We start from the raw sequence: 12095 nt of genomic DNA on the forward strand, positions 1-12095 counted from the left end.
CAGATGGTGTGGGTATTTGTTGTTTTTGACATCCATAATTTATTCCCACTTATTTGGGAGGATTCTCTCATTTTGGCTATATGGGGACTGGCCTTTCCTGCCCCGTACCTTTAGATGAGTTTAATGGTTCTCTTGATCAAGTAGGATTTTAAGTAGAGCCATTTTCATGCTCTATCTCTAGAATTCTAATCTAGACCCAGACTGACAAAAAAAAAAAAAAAAAAAAAGCTGAACATAATGGTAGTTGATTCATCTTGATGATAACAGCCTAAGAGGTGGGTTCCAGCTTCGCCTACCCACTGGTTCTGTGTTATGCTGTAGGTCTGTGTCCCTGGCTTTCCCTTCAATTGTTATGAGCTCTCTTATACGCACCAATTAAGAGCTCTCTTAATTTGCTTCTATTTGGGTTGAATAGAATTATGTTCTTTCACCTTAAAGAACCGTACAGAGATTGTATTATTTCTTTTCCTTTTAATTGGAGTAAAAATATACGTAACATAAAATGTATCATCTTAACCATGTTAAGTGTACAATTCAGTAGTGGTAGCACTGTTGTGCAACCGATCTCCAGAACTCTTTTCATCTTGCAAAACTGAAACTCTGTACCCATTAAACAGCGGCTCCCTATTCCTTCCTGCCCCCAGACACTGGCAACCACCATTCTACTTTTAGCTCTATGAACCTGACTACTCCAGGGGCCTCAAATGAGTGGAATCACAGTATTTGTCTTTTCGTGACTAGTTTATTTCACTTAGCATAATGCCCTCAATATTTGGCTTCAGAATTTTCTTCCTTTTTAAGACTGAATAATACTTCATTGTTTGTATATTACACATTTTGTTTATCTAATACATTCATGGATGGATACTTGAGTTGCTTTTACTTCTTGGCTATTGTGAATAATGTTGCTATGAACATGAGTGTACAAAATTTCTTTGAGATCCTGCTTTCAATTCCTCTTGGATGTATACCCAGAAGTGGAATTGCTAGATCATATGATAATTCTACTTTTAATATTTTCAGGAACTGCCATACTGTTTTTCATAGTGGCTGCATCATTTTACTTTCCCACCAACAGTGCACAAAAGTTCCAATTTCTTCACACTCTTGTCAGCACTTGTTAATTTCTGGATTTTTTTTTTTTATAGTTGCCACCCTACATCCTTCTTCTAAATATTTTAAACACTTTCTAAATGTTGCACCAAGGACAGTCTCCTGTATTCAGAAATGAGTTATGCAGCATATAATAAACAATTAAATTCTAACCTAAGTCACTTGGGGGAAGAGCTGGCTGGCTCTCTAAACTCTCTTTGGGGCTCCTGGACCCAGTCTATTAGTTTTTTTCATTTTACTCTTCCCACTTCTCTCCACAATCCTTCCATTAAGAATTCTTTGAACCTGGGGAAAATGAAATGAGTACACATTTTAGCTATACTTGCTTTCACATTTGATTTCTCTCATGATGAGGCCGCTAACCATCTAAAAAGGGCTTAACTCATGCCATGTTACTAATTTCAAAAGTTTTTTTTCAAAAAGGATTAGGAGGAAACTCAAGATACCTGCTAAAAATTTGCAAACAAGATGACTCAGGCCCTTCTTTTATTAAGGAAGCATTTAGGATCTTTTAAAAGCACTAGTTTCATTGGTTCTGACTTGAGATAACCTGAATAGAAAAAGCCCGGGAACCAGTGCTTGGCGCTCACCTTTCAAACTCTTCACAGCCAAGACTCAGACACCTAAATGTCTCCGGGGCACATTTGCATGTCCAACAGCCTTACTCTCTGTGGGCACGTAGCCTTGGTTTGGAACAGTCCTTTTTGGAGTTCTTTAGCTGTGCCTGAACCAGGAGTTCTGAGACGCTTGCCTCAGTGTGGGCTAAGGAGGCAGGCACTCCTGGATTCTCAGCCAGCCAGTTCCTAGCAGGGTGATTTTGAAGTAGGTTCTTAAACTCTCTGAACTTCAGTTTCCTCATCTGTGAAACAGGAATAATACTTCCTGCATGCAGGCTTACTGTGATGATTAATGAAGCTAATGGATATACACATGCCCAGCATGACACTGGCGTAACAGGCAGTTTAAAAAACGAATAACTCATTTTATTTATTCTGTGCAGAAAAAAAAGACTGGTTGATGGTCATTATCTGAAAATAAAAGTGTGAGTGTGCGTATTCTTTGAATGTGTTTTCTTAACTGTCCTTGAATTTTTGGAGAGCTCTCAACGATCAGACTCCACGGCTCATGTTTTCAAAGGGCTGAGTTTTCTTTATTTTTCAAAGCTATATATTTGTTCAAGAAACATAATTAGGAGTTTGGCGTTAACAATATACACTGCTATATATAAAGTAGATAACAAACAAGGACCTAGTATAGCACAGAGAACTATACTCAGTATTTTGTAATAACCTATAAGGGAAAAGAATCTGAGAAAGAATATACACACACACACACACACACACACACACACACACACACACACGTATAACTGAATCTCTTTGAACACTTGAAATTAACACAGTGTAAATCAACTATACTTCAATAAAAAAAATTTAAAAAGAAACATCTCTAACATCTTTTCCCAAAAAAGGTCCATATCCACTTTTATACACTCTGGAACAGATTTCTGTTATAGTCTAAAAATTTCTTCTTAGCACAGTGTTTGTGTACATGTGTATACACACACACACATTCTATTCTCTTAACTACCACCATAAAAATTATGAAGCGCCTGCATGTGTAGAACTTTTGCCAAATATTTCAAAAAAATGTACTTCGATTTTCAACATCCCCAGAAACCCAGTTCAGTAGCAGGAGAAGCAGGTATTATTACCCTGGTTTCACAGATGAGATTTTGAAAGGTATGTGACTTGCCCGAGACCTCAAAGCCGCTAAAGTAATGGAGCCACAATTCAAACCCAGGCCTTCAGCTTCCAACTCCAATATTGTCTCTACCACATCTCACGGCCTCCCCACAGGGCCGTGCGGTGGACTGCTGGAGAGATGAATGCAAAAGAAAGCAGAAATGTAAGGCTTGAAAGCCTCTTTGGAATCTGGAGGCACTAAGCATTAGCAAACTACTGAAATGTCCTGCTCAGAGAGTCTAACAAGAATTCAGTAGCAATGGGAGTATTAGAATGGCTTCAGAATTTATAGGTATTTTCTTTAAAACAAAGGAAAATGCACAACACGTTCCCAGTCTCCACTTTCTCGAATGTGTTGTTCTATGTCTCAAACACTAGATTCTTCTTCTCCTTCTGTATACACCAGATTTACAGCTTTAGTATATTTTCTCAGTACTTCCTGTGCACACTTTCTATTTAAAAAATCAATATTTATGCCCCACATATTTAATTCTTATACTATTGACATTCAGAAAGGATGTGAGGAGGTTTCCCTGTATCTGGCATTTTGGCTAAGAATGAATAAATAAACAAACAGAGAAATTAGTCTGGATCTACTTCCACGTGTCATACTTATTTAATATGCAGACCTTGTTCAAACCTCTACAGCTGGCCAAGTTGAAATAACCATCTTCTAAAACAGTTGGCATTATATTTAAGGTGCAAAAAAATACTCATAATGGCTCCCCCACCAGCGAATTTATTGTATGGAAATACCACTCCTCACATTCCAACTCCGTGTGTACATATATGAACACACAGAAGCAATTACGTGCATAAAAATTAAAATACCATTGCTTACACGAGTGAAAAGCAGAAAACATAAATTTTCAACAAAATCTGAATGGTTAAAGACATCATAGTAGATCAAGCCTGATGGAATACGGAGCAACTGCTAAATGATTATTTTGAAGAATTTGTAGCAATATGCAGTTTTTGTGGGTTTTTTTGGTAGAGGAAGAAAACTCGAAATCAAATCTACCCTCTGATTCTAACCATGAAAATATGATATTTTGCATGTAGGCAAAGACTTAAAATGATCATAGAAAAGTTAAAGGGTCCCACCACCCCTTTGGGAATCAATCAACAGTATTTGGGTAATTAACAACAAAAATAAGAAACAGAACACCTTTTGGCAGGCACTAGGTAAAATCGAGAAGAAAAACTGTAGGTTGCTCTGTCCTAAGTAAAACGGGTACTGCAGACATGGGGTGATCCCAAGGACCATGTGGTGTTGCACCTGAGCCCTGACTTTGTACCACATGGAGAAAGTCCAGAGCAATGAGTGGGAGATAGTCCAAGTCCCTCTGGGCCAAGGGCTATCCTTCATGTCATCTCAAAACTATACATACATGCTCTACATTCCATGTTATCTATTAGGGCATCAAAGTCCCAGACAGCATATCTTTAAATCACTGGCTCCCAAAGGGAAACCAAAATTGCATGAGAAGGGAAAATACCACACTGTGGGAAAAAAATAACCATTTTTGTAAGTCTTTATTTTTTAGTTGCTCCTCCCATAGTAATGAACTGAAAGGCATAACAGTTTATATTGTACAAAGCATTGGAAGAAAGTACCTCAACTTGCCGATTATTTCAAAATGAGATTACAAACAAAAAGAAAACAAATCTGGTTCCTCGATAAAGGGCAAAATAACTGAATACAGTCTGTTATTTACGTCTCTCTTTTAACATAAGGTCTGGAACACTTCATTTTACAAATAGGATTAACATGAACATAACAACGCACAAGCTTGCAGACAACCAGCATAAAATATGGGGTACAGTTTTTAATCAGGAGAATCATGCTTTCATGAAAGAAATTATAATCGTTTATACAACTGAATCAATTTCAGTATTACAAAAACTAAGTTGCATCTATTCGTATTTAGCTCATTAAGAAGGAAAACAAAACAACAACAACAAAAAGGAATGTTAAGAAAAGCCAAACACCATTTGGCACTCCCATACACAGGTCGAGTCACCTTGGTCCTTGAAATTCAAAAAGGGGTGTGCCTCGGACGTCAGAAAGTAGTGGCTGACTGGAACAGTGCTATTTTAATCAACAAACAATAGTTTGCCAACAAATAAATACATGATACACGCAACACACACAAAAAAATTAAACATTAAAAAACAGTGACATGATTGTCTAAAATTAAGATGTTATTACAAGGATTTGGCAAACCTTCTATTAGCGTAGTGGTACAGCGGTACTGGTGATGAACAGGTTACTTCACTGACTTAACCTCTTTGAGCACTGAACATCCATAGTTTACAATATACACATACCCTCGTTCCCTCGTTTTCAACAATGTACTTAAAGAAGGCAAAAGTTAATGGGGAAAAAAATACTCCCTGTTATCAGTTTCTCTAATAATCAAGTGTGCATTTCATCCAACTACTTCTGTCTTCGAAGGGTTAAATTACGTAAAACTTTAACAAAGCAAGAAAATTAAATCTGTAATTAAAAGCAACTGTTCCCAATCATGTGTCAGGTGATCTTGTACAAAAAAAGAATTCAGTTTCTACGGAGTGTTCATTCGTATCAATGCTGCCATCTTAACTACTCCTCTCACCCACCCGCTCCCAGGGGCAAGGTGAACGGGAAGACGCCTTCTGCCCAGCAAGTTTTTCATTTTTATTGAATCATTTTAAGTCGCATTGATCCTCCAGAAGTCAGCAGCTGCCTTTGCTGTGCAAAACAAAATATCGAGAATAAATAGTTTCTTTTTCTTTCTTTCTTTTTTTTTTTTTAATCATTCAGTTTAAGGTCCCCAGACTTTACATGAGTGACCCTTCAGGTTTATAAGGCATTCTGCTCAGCAGTCTTTTAAATAGTCCTCTGTGAAAAGCCGTGCTACCGTTGGACTTGGTCCCATTCTGGTCGACCTTGGGAATGTCATACGTGGCTTATGGACTGGATAGCACTGGATTCCGCCGCAGCCCTGGCCATACTGTGCCACACGTTGGAAGAATTGTGGGATGAAGAATGGAGGGACTCCTTGTCGGACAATGACAACATCATAGCATATGCCTGAGGTAAAAAGGAGAGACTCGGTAAATGGCATTTGAAAACCATCACTCTTCATTCGAAGGATATCTTTGGTGAATGTTACAAAGAGAAGGGATCCTGAGAAGCATCCCTCAGGGGTGTGTTGGGAAGAGTGCGGGACATTTTCTTGTGCTATAATGACATGGAGTTACTGCTGGCCTTCATTGCCTCGGGGCCACAATAGTGACACGATCTGCAGAACAAAACATTAATGACCCAACCTAGAATGACAAGAGCACCCCCATTAAGAAACAGGAGCCATCCCCCTCCCCGACCATAACTATAATAACCATCCATCCACTGTTTATGCACATGTTCAACTCACCCCAAATATGACTGAATGCTTACAACTGAAACTGCAAATACAGATAAGAGACAGGCCTGCCTTGACAGTACTGTGGTCCAGAGGAAACAGTCCCACGGACACCTGCACTGGATAATTGAGAGCACTGAAGGTGAAATGACTCGCCCAAAGTCACTCACCTAGAGGGAAGGAGGCATAAGTAAAACTTATTTCTGCCCAGCTTTGAATGCTTTGCCCACTTCCCCTCCACGCTTGAAGTATTCAATGCTGACACTCAAAGACCTTGAAAGTCGAGGTAAATCAAGTTGGTTCTACCAAAAAATGAAACAACACAAAAGACCCAGCAAAGTTCTAACCCTGTGCGCCAGTATCTGCCAGCAGAAGGTGCACAGGGGTGCTCTGTGAAGAAGTGCTCTTTCTTCCTTATTATCACGTCAAAGTCCAAATAGCTATTCAGAGAATCTCCCCATTTGCTGCCAAGTAAAATATTCAAATGAAATGTTTGGTCGTGACTTAGGAGTGAACTTTTCACTGTTGATTTGTTGGTCTCATCCACTGCTAAACTTGCTTGTCAAAATGCTGCTGAAGAGGAATCATTAAAGTCCTGCCAAAGACATTCCACCATCGGTAAACAAAGACAAAATGCCTCCGTTGTTAAGCAGAACTTCATCTCTGGGAGTCGTGCTGAGACATGTGGCCGGTCTGTGGTTTCTTCCGTAGTCATGGCATTCAGTTAGAAAATCTGCTCTCGCAGACTGATTTTGATTTGCTGGGTCATTGCTCTCAATGTACACGTTTGACTTTTATGTATGCTATTTGCCTTCCGGACCTCTACAAAATCTCCGCAGACATGTTACAAATATTTCTTAAGCATCTACTCTATGCCAGGCACTGTGCTAGGTCCCAGGGAATCGGGGATAAATAACATAGAGTCTTTGTCCTTTGTAGGGTTTAAAGTGTGGGTGAAGTGAGCATTGAACTTTATTCCAATCACATACCCACATTTAGAGATCAAGATGAACACTATTCTGAAATGGTTTTAACAAAACTCATTCTTTTTTTTTTAACTCATTCTGATATGTGGAAAAATAAAAGGGATTACAAGAGAAAATTTTGAAATCCTGAGGTTGTTTTTGTTTTTTTTTTAATTTATTTTTGCCTGCGTTGGGTCTTCATCATGGCGCGTGGGCTTTCTCTAGTTGCGGCGAGCAGGGGCTACTGTTCCTTGCGGTGCGCGGCCTTCTCATTGTAGTGGTTTGTCTTTTTGCGGAGCACGGGCTCTAGGCGCATGGGCTTCAGTAGCTGTGGCTGGCGGGCTTAGTTGCTCCGGGGCATGTGGGATCTTCCCAGACCAGGGCTTGAACCCATGTCCCCATATTGGCAGGAGGATTCTTAACCAGTGCGCCATCAGGGAAGTCCCGAAATCCTGAGTTTTAATCCTGTCTTTTAACCTGCCTCTATCCAGCTAGCTGCGTGACCTTGGGCAAGTTGCTTAATCTTTCAAGGTTACTTCCCTCATGTGAGATGTGGATAATAATAACGAAAACTTAGCTCCAATGGTTGTGGAGGAACCACAGCACTAACCTACATAAAGTGCTTAGGTTAGTGTCCCTGATGTAAATAGTACCTGTTATCATGAAACGAATCTTTGTAGGATAGAGTTTTTCAGGGAAAACTCTATACAGAAGGCAGCCACTGTTGTATTAGTCAACTATTTTGGATTCAATCACTATAAAAATCACAGAGTAAATATATGAGTTTTGAGTAAAGCATCTGAATCTATTCAGATTCTAGAAAATGATAAATATGGAATGTCTGCCTTTTGGTAATCAAAGGAAATAAACATTTTCATGCACGAGGATCAGTGCTGAGCACATAACTGACAGTTAATGACAACTGAATGAATGAATGAAGTCTCATGAAACAAAGTCAGTTTGCAAAAAGGCATGACCATCTTCAGATTGATATATATATGACATTATCAAGTAATAATAAAAATATGAGCTAAAATTGCAACATGCAAGTATTTCTTGCGAAGGTAATTGTTAGCCCAGCTGGGCCGGGACTTTATATACCAAAATGCTGTACTGAAATACATCATTTCCATTATCTTTAAGTTCCCAGGACCCTTTGCTTTCTATCACTGTGACAGTTTCAGGAATTTTCAGGTAATGTGCCTTATAATGTCATAATTTGGGGTGGAATAATTAAAAGAAATTTTAGAAAAAGAAAGAAAAGCTGGCTCCCCCAGTTTCTCTGATCCACTAGCAAGGAAGAACGGGAAATCAAGAGTTAAAAAAATATATTAGACACTTCTCACGGCTGTCTCCATGTGAGAATGAGATGTCTACTCTGGCTGGTTTGCTTTTTTTTTTTTTTTTTTTTTGCGGTACGCGGGCCTCTCACTGTTGTGGCCTCTCGCGTTGCGGAGCACAGGCTCCGGACGCGCAGGCTCAGCGGCCATGGCTCACGGGCCCAGCCGCTCCGCAGCATGCGGGATCTTCCCGGACCGGGGCACGAACCCGCATCCCCTGCATCGGCAGGCGGACTCCCAACCACTGCGCTACCAGGGAAGCCTCTGGTTTACTTTTAATGTTAGAAAATGAAAAATTCATTTTTATCCTCATTCAATGATAGAGCAGGAAGGGACATTAGACATCTTCTCCACTCACCCCACTTTACAATGAGGAAATGATACCCATAGTTGTGAAGTGATGTTCTCAAGCTCATGAAGCTAGGCAACTCCAGAGTTGAGGCTGGGTGCTTTCACTTCAATTCAGAAAGAACATTTATGTTGCCTATTACCATACATGATATCTTAAGACTTTTTATTGACTTTACTGATACTTTCAAACTTGTATTATCCCACTGGAGTGTCTTCCCCACTTTAGTCGCGATATGACCACATTTGCTGTTAAGACCAGTTCAAAACATCTCATCCACGTAAGAAATTTCCAGATGTAGGAGTTAATATGGTCACATGGTTTGATATGTCAGGCCACCTCTAAAATGAACTCTGGATCAAACAATTAGACCAAAGTGACCAACAGATATAACAACAGAAAGTTTCTTTTTTCTTTCTAAAGAAAGAAATGGACCTGAATAAACAACCTGGTTGAGTGCAGATGTCAAGTAGAAAGGACTGACTTCCCTTTTTTGTGAAAAAAGAACTGAGGCTATGTTCAGTGGTATTTATAGATCCTTAAATGGATTTATTTTGGCCACCATAGTGCTGATAGATTGCTATAGACCTCAATGAACTTGGGTACCACTCATTCATTCATTCATTCATTCAATAAAAATCGATAGGGTTTATCTCCAGGTTTGCCATTAAGTTGCTACAGACTTTTGGCAATTCATTTCATCTCTGACCCTCTGTTTACTCCTAAATTCTATCATTAGATGAGTTGTTTATTAATTATGTACAGTAAGAAACAAAAATAGAGGACAGAATTCACTTTCCAAAAATCTCAAAATGCAATTAGGCTGACAAAAATTATAGACACAAAGCATTAGAAAATAACTCTGAAGTAATATACAAATAGGTGCAAGTGAACATTATGGACCATCTATACAAAGGCAATGTAATTGCAGAGGAAAGGGAAGATTATTGGAGGTCAGGGTTTGACACAGAAATTTCTGTGCAGAACCCAGTCATATTAATTGCCGTAGGGGTTGACTATTTTGGATTCGGTCATAGACAAAGATTTGAACGTTTTGAGTAAAGCATCTGAGCCTGCTCAGATTCTAGAACATTGCAAAGGGTATCCGCCTTTGGTGTCAAAGGCACAATGTCATCAGGATGCTATACTGTAGGAGAGTATGTACCTGTGATTTGGACTTTCTGTGTAACGGCTGTTTAAGTTCCTCTGGCACATGGGAAGCACTGAAAGAAGACACCTCAGCTTCAGTATATTGATTATCTTCCATTTTCCTCATTTTGAGGCTATCTGTGAAGTGCCTTATATGATCTAGAGCAGAAAGTCCAGTTTTATATTCTTCCTCTTTATACCTAAAATGAACCAATGGGAAAGCACAGAGGGTTTTTTTTTCTTTTTCAGTTTGATATCCAACCAAATCACTTTTCATTTGAGTCTATACACTTGTCAAACATATTATATTTGCAGTAGAAAGTAGCCTGCATCAATTCTTGGGTTCTTTAAAAAGCTTACAAATATTCTATCTTATAAATATATTTCTTTTCAGATTTTTCATGACTAAAGCAAGAGTATATTTGAGATAAAGAATTAAAGTCAATGACATGGGAAGTCAGCAATGCAGTGGAGACAGAGTTCATATGTTTATAATTTCCATTTAAAATAAAGCCAGTTACGATTATACTCGTTTGGCACCAATTATCCCTATGAAAATATAATATTCCCATCAATTTAACTATTGGGCTAATTTTTTCCATTTAAATATCTATCATCTATATAGATTCCAAATATATCAAGTAAAGTGAAATTTATCTCAATAATATTGAATAATAACACACCAGATAAATTGAATAAATTAGATAATGTTGAAATCTCTATTTTTCTTTGAGGAGAAATAGGTAGAGTCTAAATAAGTGATTGTGTACTTGTGTAGCTCTCATTTTACCCTTCCTTCCTCAGGTTAATCAGAGTTTCACCAATACTGATGTATTTTTATGCTTGCGGATTATGTTGATGGCCACTTTGCTTCCATCTTTTAAAAATTAATCCACTGTGTATGCCTTGCTAATTCAAGTTTAGTTTTTATAATTTATTGCTCGCAAATTGCTTACCACCTGGAATAGTGCACTAATGGAAGAACACAGCAGCAGGGATTGTAACCCTATGTGGATCTACTTTTGCTTCTCACCTCATTGGGGACGCCTTGCAACTCATCTCCAGGGCGCTGGTGTCTTCGTAGTCATCCTCATGGTTTCCTTCATGTAAAGTACTTGTCCCTGGTTCCTTTCCTGTTTTCCCAGTAATATCATTGTCTTCATCCTCCTCATCTAACAACACCTCGTCTTCCACCTCTTCATCATCCAGTAAGTCTGAATTTTGACTGGTCACCAAAGCCTTTTCATCTTTAAAGTGACTGCCATTCATTCTTTCAAAAGCATAAAAAAGAAAGAGATTCAATTGCTGGTATCATTTGTAAACGTGCAGTTAGCTCTATTATCACGTCTTCCTAGCAACAATTTAATTTTCAACATTTGTAGAGCAAATTTTTTATTGTTTAGGCTTTATGGTAACCATGGGAAAACAATGTAACCTCACAAATGAGAAAATGAAGAAAAAAAATAATTGTGTGATTATTCAGATTATAAATAGAGCCTCTGGTCGAACTGGGAAAATAATCTCGGTCTCCTATTTCTTATCAGGCCTTTGCTTGATAAATGATATTGTTATATAGGATATAAAAAGCACACAAAGGTTTTCTCTAAGTAAAATTACCTAATTACCATATAAGTATGCACCATTTAAAAGAACAGATTTCTGGAAAACCCATACCCCTGAGCAACACTGCCAAAGCTTCAATACACATGCTTCAAGTGAATCTAAGAGTTCAAAGAAAATGTTAAAATAGCCGCCAAGGACTAACCAGTATTTGCTATTTCTAGGTGACATTGGTGGGTATACGGCACTTAAACACTCTACTGAGACTTGAAAGTGTTTGAGTGCTCATTTATTCGTACTTTGTTCAAATTATCCTGGATGATCTGAATGTAAAAAAATTCCTTGTTTCCCAGGATAACACTGGGGTGGGAAATGATATAAAAATGTAATTGTACAAATATCTTTTGAAGCTTACTTAGCAAGTGTGTATAACATAATGATGCAAAAGAAGACTATTATATTTAAAA

General features: G+C 38.4%; 1 protein-coding gene across 4 annotated transcripts in view; it reads right to left on the reverse strand.

Moving 5' to 3' along the window:
- Positions 1-5654: 5654 nt before the first annotated feature.
- MECOM (MDS1 and EVI1 complex locus) overlaps positions 5655-12095 on the reverse strand; it is a 285173-nt gene continuing 278732 nt past the window's right edge. For all 4 annotated transcript variants that reach the window (XM_065877048.1, XM_065877047.1, XM_065877046.1 and 1 more), the window contains 3 exons: positions 11102-11338; positions 10085-10268; positions 5655-5934 (listed from right to left, as the gene is read on the reverse strand). In XM_065877048.1, the coding sequence (XP_065733120.1) occupies positions 5800-5934; positions 10085-10268; positions 11102-11338 (556 nt within the window). In that variant the 3' untranslated portion in view covers positions 5655-5799. The remainder of the gene's footprint in view (positions 5935-10084; positions 10269-11101; positions 11339-12095) is intronic.

The sequence above is a fragment of the Phocoena phocoena genome, chromosome 4 (genome assembly GCF_963924675.1).
Source record: "Phocoena phocoena chromosome 4, mPhoPho1.1, whole genome shotgun sequence".
In the NCBI taxonomy this organism is placed as follows: domain Eukaryota; kingdom Metazoa; phylum Chordata; class Mammalia; order Artiodactyla; family Phocoenidae; genus Phocoena; species Phocoena phocoena.